This window comes from Pleurodeles waltl, chromosome 8 (genome assembly GCF_031143425.1).
Source record: "Pleurodeles waltl isolate 20211129_DDA chromosome 8, aPleWal1.hap1.20221129, whole genome shotgun sequence".
Lineage (NCBI taxonomy): Eukaryota > Metazoa > Chordata > Amphibia > Caudata > Salamandridae > Pleurodeles > Pleurodeles waltl.
This window is the reverse complement of record NC_090447.1, coordinates 469207340-469224967: the sequence shown is the minus strand read 5'-3', so window position 1 is coordinate 469224967 and position 17628 is coordinate 469207340. Positions and strand designations below refer to the sequence as shown.

The following is a 17628-nucleotide window of genomic DNA, read 5'->3' as shown; positions in this document are numbered from 1 at the left end:
TGCCTCAAACGTTTACTTCAGTGTTTCAGTTTGCACTGCTATCTTTTAGTGTAGCATGTTTTTTACATCTGCTAAAAAAGGTGTATGCCATTTGCTTATACCCTTTCTCTATTGCCCTCTGCAACTATATTGACCACTAGGGGATGAATGCCAGGGCCTATTTTGCCTCCAAAAACCTAGATACAAATAGAAAAGTAAGAGAATATCTTCTTTAGTAGGAGTAATTACTAACTAAACAACTTAACTTCAATCCATAGTTTCCTATCTGAATAGATGAAGTGAGGGATTCTTCTTACTGTGGGGGTTTTCACAAGATAGCAATAGTAGTAGGTTAGAGTACTAACAGGGAAGACAGAAGATGCCACTCTCACCTATGCAAACTCCAACTGTAGGATTAATCAGAAGGTTTATCCATCACTGTCAATTAGATTGAAAGAAAACAGAGAGTTATTGGTTCATCATATTGCATCATCATAACTTTAGGAAATATGAGAGCAGAGTACCACAAAGAAAGTATTTGACAAACAAAAAAGAAGACCAGATATGATAATACAAACTAGTAATATCAGCTTTTTCTGAGCAATGGTGGGTAGCTAGTATTTAAAAACTAAACTTAAGAAATGAAATCATGGAGTCAAGAGAAGTGGGCTCAGAGTCAATAGTAGCTTGAAAAGGCTAAGCTTTTACATAACACACAACAAAACAGGCCTTAATGATGATGTTGATGGGGCCGGTGTGGAATATTGCTCAGATAATAGAAGGTCATGCAGTGAGTTGGTGTCACTTTTACAATAGCTGCCCCAGCAAGTGCGTGATCTATTTATGGTGTCAAATTAGGTCACACCTCAATAAATCACACATCCTGGGGGTAGAGGGTTAGGGGTGTTGATGAATGAATGAGAAAGGTGAGTTGGGGAAAGATATAGCAAAAACAAACACTACACAAAAGAAACCGTGACAGTATTCATTGTTGCACCAAGCAACACACCATCATCAATCTGTTCTGGAAGGAAACAATGAAGAGTTCAGTTAAAGGTATTGCAAATAGTCTTTCTACCCCTGAGAGACCCAATATAGTATATCCCTATATGTTATGTCTTCTATGGTTGAAAAATACAAATTATGGGAGATTGAAGTTAACCCACCCAGTTCTAAAAATTATGATTGTTAAAAGGAAATTGATACTATATTGCCAATTGAGCGTGGCATCTCCATTCTTCTTGCAATGTCTGTCACTCTTGGGGGCCTGGCTTAACCTGTCTGGTAGGTAGACTGGAGCCTTGAGCTTTCACCAAGTTTTGTTTGTGGAGGACCAGGAGAAGGACTGCATATTGAAAAAACACTAACTGTATTCTAGAGTAAATGAGAAGGACAAAAGGATCGGACTCAAAGTAAGCTTTGTGAGGAGTCAGAAGTGTACCAAGAAGACTCAGAGGCAGAGCAACACCATAAATGAAGTTTCACGTTTGAGCCAGCAATGCAGCAAACACTCAGCACTGTAGGAAACTGGCTCCTTGTTGCAGTTACCCCCCCCACACATTTGCCTGATACTGATGCTGACTTGACTAAGAGTGTGCTGGGGCCCTGCTAATCAGATGTACCATTGTTTCCACAATTGGCACACACCTGGCACACAGAGACGTCCCTTGTAAAAGGTACCAGTGGTCCTAAACGCCCTGTGACCAGGGAAGGATGCAGCATGTGTTGTACCACCCTAAGGGACCACTGCCATTGCAGATTGTGTGTGCTGGTGGGGAGAAAAAAGTCAAAGTCGACATGGCATCCCCCTCAGGGTGCCATGCACACAAAACACTGCCTGTGACATAGGTAAGTCACCCCTCTAGAACGCCATAAAGCCCTAATGCATGATAGCTGCATGAGCAATATGTCCCTAGAGTGTCTAAGTCCATTCTTAGATATTGTAAGTACAGTGAGGCCATATTAAGTATATGGTCTGGGAGTTTGTCAAAATAAACTCCACAGTTCCATAATGGCTACACTGAATACTGGGAAGTTTGGTATCAAACTTCTCAGAATAATAAACCCACACTGATGCCAGTGTTGGATTTATTAACAAATGCACACATGAGGGCATCTATGCCCCCTGTATTGTACCCAATCCTTCAGTGCAGGACTGACTAGTCTGTGCAAGCCTGCCACTGACAGATGAGTTTCTGACCCCCTGGGGTGTGAGCCTTTGTGCTCTCTGGGGCCAGAAACAAAGCCTGCTCTGGGTGGAGGTGCTTCACAGGCCCAGGCTCAGGCCTGGTGTTACAATGCCCCAGGGCACTCCAGCCAGTGGAGATGCCCGCCCCCACGGATGAGCCCCCACTTTTGGAGGCAAGTCCAGAGGGATACTGAGAAAAACAAGGAGGAGTCACCCCTCCAGCAGGTCCAACTCTTAGGTGACCAGAGCTGAAGTAATCCCCTCCTTCAGAAATACTCCACCTTGCTTTGGAGGCGTAGTTCCAATAGGGACAGGGATATGCCCCCCTCCCCAGAGTGAGTGGGCACAAGGAGGGTGTAGCCACCCTCAGTGACAGTAGCCATTGGCTACTGCCACCTGACCGTAACACACCCCTAAATTTAGCATTTAGGGGTGACCCTGAACCCAGATCATCAGATTCTTGATGACCTCCAGAAAAAAGAAGGACTGCTGAGCTGAAAATCCCTCAGAGAAGAGGAGACACCAACTGACTCGGCCCCAGCACTACCGCCCTGTCTCCTACTTTGAAAAGCTGCAAGAAAAGAAGCAATGTGTTCTGCAGGACCAGTGACCCCTGAAAAGCCTCCAAGGGACTGCGTGCATCACCGAGGACCAAGAAACTCTTGTGGATAGTGGACCTGTCCAAAAAGAAGATCAAGAAACCAACTTTAAAGGAATTCTCACCTCACTCGAGAAGTGTGAGTCCAACTACTCTACACCCGATGCTCTCGGCCCATGTTCAGAGAAACCAACTAGCCATAGAGGATCCCCAGGTGACCCTGACGATGTGTCCACCCTGGTCTGACCTATCTGCACCCCCATGATGACGCCTGCAGAGGCAATCCCGAGAACTCCCCTGACCACAACTGCCAGGGGCGAAGATATCCGACGCCTGGAGAAGCCCTGCACCCACAGCCTCAGATCTCAGAGAAACTGACCCCCAGTGCAGTAACAACCTGCCCCCTGTGCCCTGTCTGCAGCGCCCAAGTGACCCCCGGGTCCCTCCATAGAGTTCTATTGAGAACCCGACACCCTGTTTGCACACTGCACCTTGCTGCCCCCGTGCCACTGAAGGTGTGGTTTTTGTGTCTACTTGGGACCACTCCAGTACTCCTCCAAACCCCCTGGTCTGCCCTCCAACAACACAGGTACTTACCTGCGAGCAGACTGGTACCGGAGTACCCACTGTCTCCATGGGGGCCCACATTTTTTTGGGCTCCTGTTTGACCTATGCACCTGACCGGCCCTGTGTTGCTGGTGCTGGGTGTTTGGTGTTACCTTGAACCCCCAATGATGGGCCCCGGAGGCTGAACCCGTAAGTGTGGTACTTACCTCAGAAACTGCACTGTACTTACCTCCTCCAGGAACTGTTGAAAATTGCACTGTGTCCACTTTAAAAAAAGCTTTTTGACATTTTAAAGAAAACTGTGTACAATATTTATTCTATTCAAAATCCTAAGTATTATTACGCAAAGTACCTTTCATTTGATGTACTTACCTTCTAAATGAATCTTGTGGTTCTAGAAATAAATTAACAAAATAATATGTTTCTATATAAATACCTATTGGCCTGGAGTTAAGTAATTGACTGTGTGTTTTCACTTATTGCTTGTGTGTGTACAACAAATGCTTAACACTACCGTCTGATAAGCCTAACTGCTCGACCACACTACCACAAATGGAGCATTAGTGTTATCTATTATTGCCTCTGTCAAGCCTCTTGGGGAACCCCTGGACTCTGTGCACACAATAACTAATTTTGATATAATAGATGCAGAGCCAGCTTCCTACAAGCACCATTTCCCTAATCACCCCACCTCTCTCCAGTCCACAGAGCAGAGTGAGTACTAGGACTCAAAGTCTTCACCATCATTATGGTTTGTCTTTGAAGTTGATAACTTTCTCCTTTTAGCTGTTGAGGTAGTCCCGGCTTGAGTCCTTCCAGCCTCTTCCTCCTGATGCTGAGAAACTCTCTGCCAGTCGGAAATGGAGCCGGGTACCTGTGTAGTCAGGTGCACTGCTGTTGAAGAACACATAGAGAAACAGAACTGGAGTATTTTGTGTAGATTTGCATTTGGTAACTAAAATTTCTGATCTGGTCTGAGGAACCAGAAAAAAGGAGTGGACCCTGTAGGTAAATTTCACCAAGTTTGAAAGAACAAACACTTTCAGGATGATTATCACCAATCAGCCCCCAAACACTGCAAATCATCATAATCAAGTTTACACATTTGTTGAACTCCCTCCCTTACTGTCAGCCACCACATACATCACCATTCATCACTCACAATCACTTCACCACTCATTGGTGCAATATCAGTAGTTACCTCTTCCAATCTAAGCATGTGGTTAAACAAAGTATTATCTCCTCCATTGGTAGCATGTAGCAAAACATTGGAATTTGGCATTGGCACTGAAATTCTTTTAATTAATGATCTTCTAGGGCAGCCCTGCTAGGTGATGTATAAAAAAGGATAGGCAATGGCATGTGGGCGAGGCAGTCATCCTCTCTAATATCCTGAAGGAAATGTGGGGGCTTCTTCAGTGCACACGGGTCCAACTCCAATCCGGCCATATAATAATAATGTGACTAAAAAATGGTGAGGCAGCATAAATCCAACACAAAATAATGTTCCACTAGCATGTATTTTTTTAACAAAGAAAGAAAGAAGTTCAGTGCGAAATTATTAAAAGGTTACATGGTGGCACTGGCATACTCAGTCCGGGAAGTAGAGTTCATCCTCAACCTCAGGTGGTTCACCCAGTTGGCCAGCAAACACACTTGACTCGGACTAATCATCCTCTTCCTCCTCCTGCATTGTTTCAGGAACAGTATAATCAGGTGGTTTAAAATGCTGGTTCATTTTGATCATGGTTAATCGCTCCACATTTTGAGGTGAGAAACTGGTCCTTCTTACTGTAACAACTACATCAGCTGCACTGAACACACGGTCAGCAGAAGGATTCTTTTGCCAGCCTGCTGAGCTCTGGCCATTGGTGACCCTTCTCATACCAATACACAGATGGACTTTGATCCACATACACCTCTTTTGACTCGTGGATCATCCTCAGAAGTGTCATTGGTGCTGCCACTTGCTCGACCTCATTTGCCCGCACCTCTGCACTGGAAGTAAGACCTGCCACTTGAAACCAAACCAATGGAGAAGTTGGGTCTGATTCTTCTGATGCTTTTGTTGCCAGTGTTCTTGTTGCTGGTGTTGGCTGCTGTGAGACAAGAGAGCTTTCTCTGGAAATTGAAGGCTACACACCAGAACTATGGAGTGGGACTCAGTTCCATCCATTCTTCTTCAGATTCTCCAGCTTGCTCAACAAGCCACCTCTTATAATCTAAAACACCCCCTTCAGAACAAGGAATGAAATAATAACGATTTTTTTGTAGCATGGATCAAGTAGGCTTGCACAGGTGTACTCTTTAGATGAGATAACATCATTTTGCAGCCTCCAATTACAAGTCAAGTGATAGCTTAGGCTCTCAACCAAGGCATTTGCTTCTGGTTTTTCATTCACATTTCTGAGTGTGAACCTTTCTGACACCTTATTTAGCTGTTCCTGTAGCAGATGCAACAACGGGATAGCTTGGCCCATCGTACTGTTTTCCTTGCTAACTTCCCACATGAAAACCTCAAAAAGGAGCAGCATCTGTGTCAGGTATTTGACTAGGACCTATTTGTCCACATCCATGGTAATAGCTTTCCCAATTGCATCCCCTCCTCTTAGAATGACATAGTCATTGATCTGTCTATACTGCTCAAACAGAAGTTGCAAGATATAATAAGTTAAGTTCCGACATGTTGCCACCTCCTGTATCAGGGCTTTAACTGTTACTCTGTTACCACACTGAATAATCTGCAACTGCTTATGAGCTTTAAAGGAGTGGCTGAAATGAGTGCAGATTTGTCTGTAGGTGGCTAGTATGCTGTCTATGTCTTCATTTTTTAGAAAGTCTTGCACATCCAGGTTGATGGAGTGCGCCAAACAAAGGACATGGCTACCATCTGCCATGGCCATGATATATTACTTACCTTTGTCCATGACAGCAAATCCAAATTGGAGACCTCTGTGTCGCTGCCATTAAGACACCTTGCTATTAAATTTCTCCAAGATGTTTACAGCTATGAGTAATTTCTCCATGGTGACCATGGCTACTGTTCCTTGCCGCCAAACCCTCTTAAAAGGCCAAGATCTGTAAATAGCTTTTGCTTTACCCCTACAAAAGAGATCTAGGCCCGTATTTATACTTTTTGACGCTAAACTGCGCTAACGCAGTTTAGCGGCAAAAAATTTCGCGCCGGCTAACGCCATTCTGAAGCACCATGCGGGCGCCGTATTTATTGAATGGCGTTAGCCGGCGCAAGCAGACCGGCGCTGCCTGGTGTGCGTGGAAAATAACCACGTACACCAGGCAGCGCCGGCGTTGGGAAAAATGGCGTTAGGGCGTCTTAAAATGGCGCAAGTCAGGTTGACGCTAAAAAATCGTCTTAACCCGATTTGCGCCATTTGAAACGACGCCCAGACGCCATTTACATGACTCCTGTCTTAGTAAAGACAGGAGTCATGCCCCCTTGCCCAATGGCCATGCCCAGGGGACTTATGTCCCCTGGGCATGGTCATTGGGCATTGTGGCATGTAGGGGGGCACAAATCAGGCCCCCCTATGCCAAAAAAAAAATATAAAAAATAAAACATTTATACTTACCTGAACTTACCTGAATGTCCCTGGGGTGGGTCCCTCCAGCCTTGGGTGTCCTCCTGGGGTGGGCAAGGGTGGCAGGGGGGGTCCCTGGGGGCATGGGAGGGCACCTGTGGGCTCATTTTGAGCCCACAGGCCCCTTAACGCCTACCCTGACCCAGGCGTTAAAAAGTGGCGCAAATGCAGGGTTTTTTGACCCGACCACTCCCGGGCGTGATTTTTGCCCGGGAGTATAAATACGACGCATTTGCGTCGCCGTCATTTTTTTAGACGGGAACGCCTTCCTAGCATCTCATTAATGCAAGGAAGGCGTTCACGCAAAAAAATGACGCTCTTTACTCATACTTTGGCGCTAGACGCGTCTAACGCCAAAGTATAAATATGGCGTTAGTTTTGCGCCGAATTTGCGTCGAAAAAAACGACGCTAATTCGGCGCAAACGGAGTATAAATATGCCCCCTAGTGTGCAGTTATGCACATGTAATCCATCACTTGACAACTGGTCCACATGTCTGTCGTCAGGTGGATAGTGTTGATAACATGTTGCTGGAAAGTTTATCTAACCAATTGCAGCCCATTGTGAAGCAGCGCTAGAATCGCAACTCTGGCAAAATAGGTCCAACTAGGAACCTTTGATTTCAGGCAGGTAGCTTCCACAAACTCTAAGTATCCCACTCCTTCCGCAAAAAAAAAAATGGAGAAGGTCCAGCGCTAACATTTTTGCCAGCTTCCCATTGTATAACCATGCCATTGGGTGGCTGAGGTTGTAGGGACCCTCCTGCGTTAACATGCCCATAGTTGTAGCCTGGATTTTCTTTCGTGTGGCCACTGATGCAGGTGACTTTTGTGATGTAGGCGGTGGCAGACTCAATGTGCATTTTGGTGCGGTCACCGTATGCCATGGTGTCTCCATCTGACTCTGAGTCTTCCTGTGCCATTGTTAGGACACTGAGGTGGGTGATTCTGGCACACTGCTGGGGACAGGGCTGCTTTGCATGAGGCTGTCACCCTCATCTTCCATCATGATTTGACCAGTTGTAGCTGACGTTTCTCGCTTCTCCTCACCTTCACCACTGCAACCACATACAGACATTTTTTAAGGTGCTCCTCCTACCGGATTGCATGTTTTTTTTCACATGGGATGTCTGGCCTCCAGTACCATAAAGTGAACCAGGCTTATCTCGATGAACACTTGTGTGGCAAATGGAGGATATCGCACTGTGCGCTGATCGTAAAAAAAAGTCCCAAACTGGGGAGGCGTACTTTCTTTTTGGGCCATTGCCAATGCCCGAAAAAAAACTGGAGGTAGGAGGGTGTATTGATTGTCTCTCTGCAGTGGCCTTACAAATATGGGAGCTGACTGTGCTGCCTGTGCCACATTCCTTGAAGCATGTTGGATAATAATATCATATTTCTCTGTGCCATCTTTCTCAATGACTGGCTCATCATCAGCATCTTCCTCATCATCATCCCCTTCCATGATTCCAAGGCTTTCTGGAACTTTTCTTTTCCCTTGCCTCTCCTGGCATCTCCCAGACACTGCCGGGGTCCACTCCATGTCCCTATCATAGCCACCAGAAGTGCTTGGAGAAGATGGTGGAACACTACGCTTCCTTTTTGTTGCTGGAGATCGGGGAGCCAATGATTCTAAAAGAGGAGGTTCTTGCTCGGCAGAAAGGTTGACCTCCTGTTCTGCTCCAACTTCATGAAGATCTACTATTGCTGGGTGTGGCTGTTGCCCACTTTTCTCTGTTTCCTGAAATGATTGAGTACCACTTTACAAAAGGGACAAATCTAATTGAACGTCACTGTTCGACGACGCCACCATGATTGCAGTTGTTGCTTCACTGACAGACATGATCTTGGGCTTAGGTTGGGGTGGTGCTGTTGATGCAGGAGTGTGGCTCCTAGGTTCCTACCCGGAGGCCAGTATGGCAGGCACAAGTCTCCCAAAAAAAGTTGCGGTTGGCATGCTATTGATGGAAAGCTACTTCTTCTCACTGGCTGTTTTCTTGGGCGCAACTTTCTTTGGAGCCATCTTACACTCTACGTTTGCAGTGTCAAACAAGAAATTTAAAAAAATAATACAAATTAAAATACAAACTAAAATTTTATAAAAGAAACAAAAAAATAAAATAAAATTACATAAAAAATTACAATTTAAATAAAAAATGAAATAAACAATTGAATTGAAAGATACAAATAATAAATGAAAATAGAAAATAGAAATAAAGAATTAAAGAAGAAATTTAAAATAAACAAATGATCAATAATTAACGATGTTTGTATGTAAGCCGATGGTAAAGACACACTGGCTGGCTACACAAAATTGCTGCCAGCCATATGGTTAAACAACAAGGAACAAAGAGGAATGACAAACAAAGGACAAATGTAAGCCTATGGCAAAGGGACACTGGCTGGATGGGCAAAATGCCTGCCAGCCACATGGCCGAAGAACACAACAAGAAGCAAGGATGCGTGGCAAACAAAGAACACATGCAACAGTATGGCAAAGTGACAATGGCTAGATGGTCAAAATGGCTGCCAGCCACATGGTCAAACAACAGCAACAAGGAGCAAAGAGGAAGCATGGGTAACAAAGAAAGAACACATGCAAGCCTATGCCAAAGGAACACTGGCTGCATGCACAAAATGACTGCCAGCCACATCGTCAAACAACAAGAAAGAGTAAGGAGGCATAGCAGACAAAGAACACATGCACATCTATAGCAAAGGAACACTGTCCGGATGGACAAAATGGCCGCAAGCCACATGGTCAAACAACAGCAAGAAGAAGCACGTGGCATGGGAACAAATAATGGACATTACAAGCCTATGGCAAAGGATCACTGTCTGCATGCACAAAATGGCTGTAAGGCACATGGTCAAACAACAACAACAAGGAGCAAGGATGCATCGCATACAAAGAAAACATGCAAGCCTATGGCAAAGGGTCATTGGCTGGATGGACAAAATGCCCACCAGTCACATGGTCAAAAAATAACAAGAAGCGAGGAGGCCTGGGGATGGTCAAAATGGCCACCAGCCACATGGTTAAATAACAACAACAAGAAACAAGGAGGCATTGGAAACAACGAAAAACACATGCAAGCCTTTTGCAAAGGAACACTGGCTGCATCCACAAAATGGCTGCTAGCTACATGGTCAAGCAACAAGAAGGACCAAGGATGCATGGCAGACAAAGAACACATGCAAGTCTATAGCAAAGGATCACTGTCTGCATGCACAAAATGGATGCCAGGCACACAGTCAAACAACAAGAAGAAGCAAGAGACATGGCAAGGTAAGAACACATGCAAGCCTATGGCAAGGGAACACTGGCTGAATAGACAAAATGTTTGCCAGCCACATGGTCAAACAACAACAACAAGGAGCAAGGAGGCATGGGGAACAAAGAAAGAACAAATGCAAGTCTATGACAAAGGAACACTGGCTGCTTAAACAAAATGGCTGCCAGCCACAAGGTCAAATAACAGGAAGGAGCAAAGAGGCATGGCAAACAAAGAACACATGTGAGCCTATGACAAAGGCACACTGGCTGGATGCACAAAATGGCCGCCAGCCCCATAGTCAAACAACAACCGCAAGAAGGCATGGGGAACAAAGAAAACATGCAAGCTGATGGAAAAGGCACACTGGCTGCATGCACAAAATGGCTGCCAGGCACATGATTAAACAACAACAGCCACAAGGAGTAAGGAGAACAAAGAGCACATGCAAGCCTATGGAAAAGACACAAAATGGGCACTAGCCACATGGTTAAACAACAACTGTAAACAATGAGGCATGGAGAACAAAGAACATATGCAAGCCTATGGACATAGACTACACAAAATTTCCCCTGGGATGGAGAACAAAGACATATTGTGGATGATGACAAACATACACACACACACACTGGCCATAAGGAGGCATGCTGGTAACACTGAAGAAAACACAAATGTTAATTCAACAATGCAAAACAAGAAAAGTAACTCAGCTATAAAAATTTCATAACAACAGTACGCACATCCTCCTATGGCATCACATATACACTTATTGCAAAAAAAATTAAATGCAAAAAATAGCCAACATATTTAATTTAATCCAAAGCCACCCCTGCCTTAAATGAAGTTTTAAAAACCTATATAACTGAAACATTTATTTCATGTACTGATGACTACTAGTACTGGGCCTAGTGACTAGATGGCCCTTTGGATATCTAGGCTACATAATAAAATAATCTAAAAAACTACTTGGAAGGTCCACTGGTTAAAGAAAATCCACTCAAGAATCACTTTTTAACTACAATTAGATGTATCTGCAGTAGAAAATCTTCTTCAGGTGCATTGGCACTCGAGTCAACGCAAAGTCTCTTGCCCACAGCTAGAAACAGGGTGATCAAGCGCAAAGAATCGCACTCGCTCGCTAGGGGCTCAATAGCATTGTTGTGCTCCCGAGAGAGCACCAGAGCCCAATCTCACGTGCAAGAATTTACTAGGTTGATTTCTACACCTGGGCCTACTTATATGTATTAAAAAGTAAGGGTTAGGCCTGGGAAAAGGTTTCTTTTGCCAGGTCCACATTGCAGTGTAAAACAGAACATACAAGCTGTAATGGCAGGCCTGAGACATGTTTTGGGGCTACCCAAGTGAGCGGCACCATTAGTGCTGCAGGCCCAATAGTAATATTTCATTTACAAGTCCTGGGTACAGGTGATACCACTTTACTAGGGACTAATAAAAAAGGAAATGTACCAACTGAGTGTAAGTCAATGTTACCATGTTTTAGGGAGTGAACACACACACCTTAGCACTGGTCAGGAGTGGTAAAATGCATGGATTCCTAAGGCCAATACAAATGATATCAGCAAAGACAAAGGAGGAGTAAGGCAAAATGTTTGGGAGAAGGCCACCCTAAGGATGACAGGTCTAACACTAGTATTCCTCTCAGTACATTTTATATCAAATATGATGTTGTCATGTGATACTTTCTCTGCTTTTAAAACAGTTTTGCGCCAAGCTATCAGAGGTTTGAGCACAGGTTAATTTACGGATGCTTTTGACTTTCACCTGACAAGTATTGTGATTGCTTTTTGAGTAGGGTTTCAGCCCTTCAACCAGTTACCCAATTTCACAGAGCCACTTTTCCATATAATGGTTCTTTTGTCTTCTGATAGCATAAAGTGTGCTAACATTCCTGTGGTGTTTTTGAGGGTGCAGTGCCACCTCCTGTCTACAAGGGAGGACTTGGAGCAAAAACCGACACGTAACAAAACACCGGCCGCCTCAAATCCATTTTTAATACGTTGTAAAAGCTGGCGTACAGGTTTCAGTAGTCATTTTTTATCGTGTAGCGCATATGACTTTGTGGGAACTTAGGTTAAGGTCGTCACAGTGCAATCTAGTCCCCTCAGCGTGAGTGTGCTTTCACACCCAAGTCCCCACAAGGATAGTAACACAAACCACACACACAGACACATACACACCCACCAGTCAAAATAATACTGTCAACATTAAAAATGAATTTCAAAATGAAGGACACACTGTGCTGGCATGTATGCTCAGTAAACATTTGACCAAGAAAACAATGACATGCAGTCCAACGGGTCGTAGCGTCCTTTGTCTTAAGTACTTCCCTTCAATGATCCAACCAGACATAATTTGTCATAGAGGCTACCTTACTTCCATACCTAATTTCGATTATTCCCAGCATTATGTCAAGGGCTTCTAGTTCTTTGTCAGAGTATGCATTACAGAGTTTTTGCACGAGAAAAGAGCAACCCCTCCCCTGTGGTCCAGATCACTTCTGGAAGCAGCTCCCTCCTCATTGTGACTGCAGCCTGGCTGATTGTGCAAACAAAGAAGGGCCCTAGGCAGGTTTTATATGACTGTGACAGCAGAGGCTCCTTTGAGGATAATTAAGTTCCTGGACACTGTCCAAATGGTCCTTGTTAGAAATGGGGTCCTGAGTTGGCAGTAGTTTGCAATGTGTCCAAGTAGGGACCCTCACTCTAGTAATGGTAAGGGAGTCAGACAGCTAAGATAACCCCTACTCACCCCCTTGGTAGCTTAGCGAAAGCAGTTAAGCATATCTCAGAGGCAATGTGTAAATATTTGTACATATTCACAGTAACACTGTGAAAACACCACAAACAGACTCTAGTCTGAGACTTATTTACAGGGCTACTCATGTGTGGCACAATCTGTAATGCAAGCCCACTACTACGAATTGATTTACAAGACCTGGGCACCAATACATTTTAGACAGGGAGGACTTGCACTTTAGCACTGGTCAGCAGTGGTAAAGTGTCCATAGACTTAAAGCCAGCAAAAACAAAATGCAGCACATAGTCAAAAACATGAGGTCAGTGGCAAACAGTTTGGGGAGAACGCTGCAACAAGGGCCATTTCCAGCAGTCATTGTACCAGAGTTTATATGTGTGTATGTGTGTGTGCGCGCATGTGTGTGAATGTGTGTGCCAAAAGTGATATCATTTTTTTAACCATTAATATGAAGTCTTAGTTTTCAATGTATAGGTCTTTGTGTAGGTAGAATTATTATTTTCCTTTGTTGATTTCTATGTGATCCCTTGCAGTACCAGTGAATGGGCATATGCCTTCTGTGATTTTTTTCAAGGCTTGGATAGAATAGTTTTGAACCTGTTAGGGATGTAGAACCATTCACTTAGGTTTGTGTGTAGCTTTTGTGAATTAAAACTGATCTACCCTTTTTTAGATGTTCTTGTGTGACCCTTCCTGTGCCTGACCCTGATTTTTCGAATCTTCCATCCACTTTTTTGTAGATAGTGAATATTTTGCTAGCCAATTCCCTTTGCCAGTCCCCCATTTGCATCTAACACGAAGAACTGCATGTGTATAGTTCTATGCACTATTGATAGAGAAATTTACACTTAAAAGATAGGAACAGAGTAGGTATTCAGTAGATGAAGTCGTATACCAGGAGTACTAATACTCATTCCTGTACTACCTCTGTGAGAAACCCTAATGTTTCAGAGTTGGTTCTGCTACAATAAATTACAAAAAAGCTTAGTATATTCTCATTTATTTAACTGGATTATTTTTATTCAGTGTTTTTTTGTGTTTTCACAATAGGACTGATGTTTTCTTATTTACTGGTGACGCTTCTTAAATTGTTTTTTACGACATGTCCTAAAGTGCCCAACTTATATTTTTATCTTATTTTGTTTTCATTTTGTAAAGGTTTAGACCATACTATGCAATACAATTTTGAAATAAAATGACTCTGTCTACAATATTAATGGGTTTAAATATGAATTAATCTAATCTTGTTTTATGTGTTTTTAGATGGAAAAGAATATGACGCTTATATTTCTTACCTGAAGTATGCAGTGCTTGACAATGAAGAGGAGAGGAAATTTGCTTTTGATATTTTAGCCCATACTCTGGAAAACCATTTTGGATATAAGTTGTGTATATTTGAACGTGATGTAGTGCCAGGTGGAGGTAAGAAAATTTGCATCTTAAATAATTATATCCCATATAAAAACATCAGTAACTTCTGGTTCAAAGTCATTAATCAGATTCAACATTCTAGAAGTTGAGACCTATTTTTGTTATTAATGCTGAAATGTGCACTGAGAATTAGAGTTGAAACACACGTTCACAATAATGATATCATCATTAAAAATGTTGAAAATAAGAAGGCATGATATGTCTATGTCAACGTTTATGTAAACGTACTAGAAGGATTTTCATAGGTCCCATCCATCACCACTAAGTAAAAATATAGTAACTTTTTTTGTGAACATCAAAAAGTAAACGTGAGTTCTACAAACATTCACAATAAATATCACAGAGAACTACACTTTACACTAGTTTAAGTACTCCCACTTTCAAGTTCAAGTTCATTGTAACTTCAATGTCACCATCTCCTTGGTATTAGGAAAAATACTGAACATTCAAAATACATCTCTGTGGGAACAAGGTATGCGGAGGAGAATGTATTGCTGCACTGCATCTTTTTAGGTCTGTGTAGGAAAGTCTGCCTTTTTGCCCTGTGCACCCTAAACATTTTGGACAGATACTGGTGTGTACTGACTCTTGGCTGTGCCCTGGGTACTGCTTACCAGTCCTAAGGCCAGTGCTCTGTGTAAAGTGGATATGCAAATTAGGCTAATTAAAATTGGCAGTATCAACCTATCTATAAGTCCCTCGTATGTAGTAGGGCATGTAGGTTTAGGGACCCCAGCATATGTAGCGTACCCATAGGTGTACTGCTGAGGTGCCCAGTGCCATTTTAAAGGCAGGCCTGCCTTGCTGGCTGCTTTTAAAGTAAAGTTATATGCAAATTCGACTTTGGAATTAAAAGTACTTCCAAAGTCTTAAACTACCCTATTTTTATATATAGGTCACCTCTAAGGTGATCCCTATTTGCCTCTAGGGTTGGGTGCCATGTAACTATATGCAGGAACTGTATACAAATTGTTTTATGAGCCCTGGTGAGGTAAAATATCCAAATTTGTTTTTCCCTCACTGTAGTGAATGGCCTCCATAGGCTAAAACGGGAAGACTTTATTTTAATTTACACAATCCCATTAAGTGTTAGATACTTCAAGTTCGGTATCAAATTAATTGTTATAATAACTCCCTGAACTTACAATTGTTGGATTTAATATAACTAGCTCAAGTAAAGAGTTTTAAACTCTACCTGAAAAGTTGCCAGCTTCAGCACTGTAGTGCCCTTCTCTGATTCGCCAGCCTCCGGCAGCCCGGCCAGGCTGCCTTGATGAGGTGTGAAGTGGCCTGGGCTGAACACAAAGAATGTGCCCTGAGGGAGGAGAACTCACTCAGCAGATGAGGAAGCAAGAAAGGGGCAGTGCTGCCAAAACTGGTCTTCAAAGGCAGGGAAGGACATTTGGATCAACCCAGCCTCTCCCTCACATCCTGCAACCCCAAACAATTAGGCGCCCTCTTGAATAGATTAGGAGAGGGCAGGAGAGGGGTGTATTTAGGATTTTAGCCACACCAGTGGGTGTGCTCAGCCAGATGTAACCTCCAAAAATCAGTTTCAGCCATGATGGATCCCTGGTATTGATTTTTGCCACACTTTCCAGGAAGTGGTCATCACAGGGGAAAGAACCCTTCATCTGATTGGAGAACAATGACCCCCTTTCGCCTAGGGGCAAGGATAAACATGGCAGAGCTGCACCCATACCTCAGATCCTTACAAGGAAGAACATCAGAAGAAGAAGGACTGCCCTGCTGGACCCCTGACCTGCACCTGGACACGGCACTCTGAAGGATCGCACCAGCTCCACACTTGGGCTTCACCACAAGAAGGACTTTGCCTGGCTTCATCTGTTTCAAGGAGAGACTCTCTGTTTGCTATAGGTGCAAAATTGCTAACCATAGCCCCTACATCAAATCCTGAAGAAACTGACCAGCTGGCCATTGTCCAGTGGCCAATTTGGAGTTTGAGCCAGGTGCATACTGGGAGTTGTAGTCTGCTCCCTCAAGGAGCAACTCAGAGCTTCTGGAACCTTGGGGTGAGCTGTGGCATCCTAAAAGACCTTAAAAGCCCTTCTATAAGAAGATCCAGAACTTTGGAGAACTTTTTGGAAAAAGCTCCATAAAGGGACCGACCCGCCACGGCAACTCTAGCTGGCTTGCCTCAACCATGACCTGTTCTGAGTTGCAGGTTCGTCCCGCTGAAGATTATCTCGAAAAAAGAGACTAAGGCCCATATTTATACTTTTTTAGCAGCGCATTTGCGTCATTTTCTGAAGCAAAAGCGGCGCAAACTGTCAAAATATAATTGTATTTTGTAAGTTTACGCCGCTTTTGTGTAAAAAAAATGACGCAAATAAGGAGCTAAAAAAGTATAAATAAGGGCCTAATTTTGAACGTAGAAAGTTGACTCGGACCTCCCACACAGTGTATTCGAAGAGGGCTCCAGGGACGTCAGATTAAGAATCAGGTTCGCTCCAGTCGAAGGATTTCCATCTCCAAAAATCCTCTAGTCCCGAATGTAGAAATCTTCACTGAGGGCTCCAGCAACGCGTATCTGAGGTAGGGCTCCATGGAGGTCTGATTGGACTGGCGAATATGTCCAGCTGAAAAGAATCTTCAAGAGAACAACTAAGTCCGAAGGTAAACTTTTGACCAAGGCCTCCCTCTTGCTGTGGCCTAGCACGGCTTCATCGATGTCGGCCTTAAACTTTGACTTTGCCCCGGTCGAGGTGGGATCACTTGACCAGATTGGTGCTATTTGTTTCTATGCGCTAAAAAACAATCATTCTTTAAAAATTCATATCTCCAGTTCCCTTTACCCGATTATTTTCATTTTGGTGTCATTTTAAAGCTAAAAATATTTCCTATTTTTATACATTGATTTTGGATTTTCCTGTGTTTTATTTAATTACTGTTTTGTGATACTTGAATTCTTTTTAGTTTGTCTCCTAAGTTAAGCCTTGTCGCTCGTTGGCAAGTTACCAAGGGTTGAGCTGGGGTTAATTTATTGAGACCTAACTGAACCCAGTGGGGGTTAGTGGCTTTTTTCTAAGTGAAGGTAGTTACCTACCCTTACCAATAATCCTCTTTCCAACAATCTGGTGTTGGCTAAAGCATTTTGCTTTTACTGAATCCACATAGAAAATCTACAGGACCTTTCTGCCATCCCTCTTCATCTATTGATCTGTTGATGTGTCATTCATGTTTTGCTATTGGCTTC

General features: G+C 43.5%; 1 protein-coding gene across 1 annotated transcript in view; it reads left to right on the top strand.

Annotated features, from left to right (window-relative positions):
* Positions 1–17628, top strand: part of LOC138250053 (interleukin-18 receptor 1-like) — a 462391-nt gene that overhangs the window by 359378 nt on the left and 85385 nt on the right. The window contains exon 6 of the mRNA XM_069204433.1: positions 14244–14402. Coding sequence (XP_069060534.1) covers positions 14244–14402 — 159 coding nt within the window. The remainder of the gene's footprint in view (positions 1–14243; positions 14403–17628) is intronic.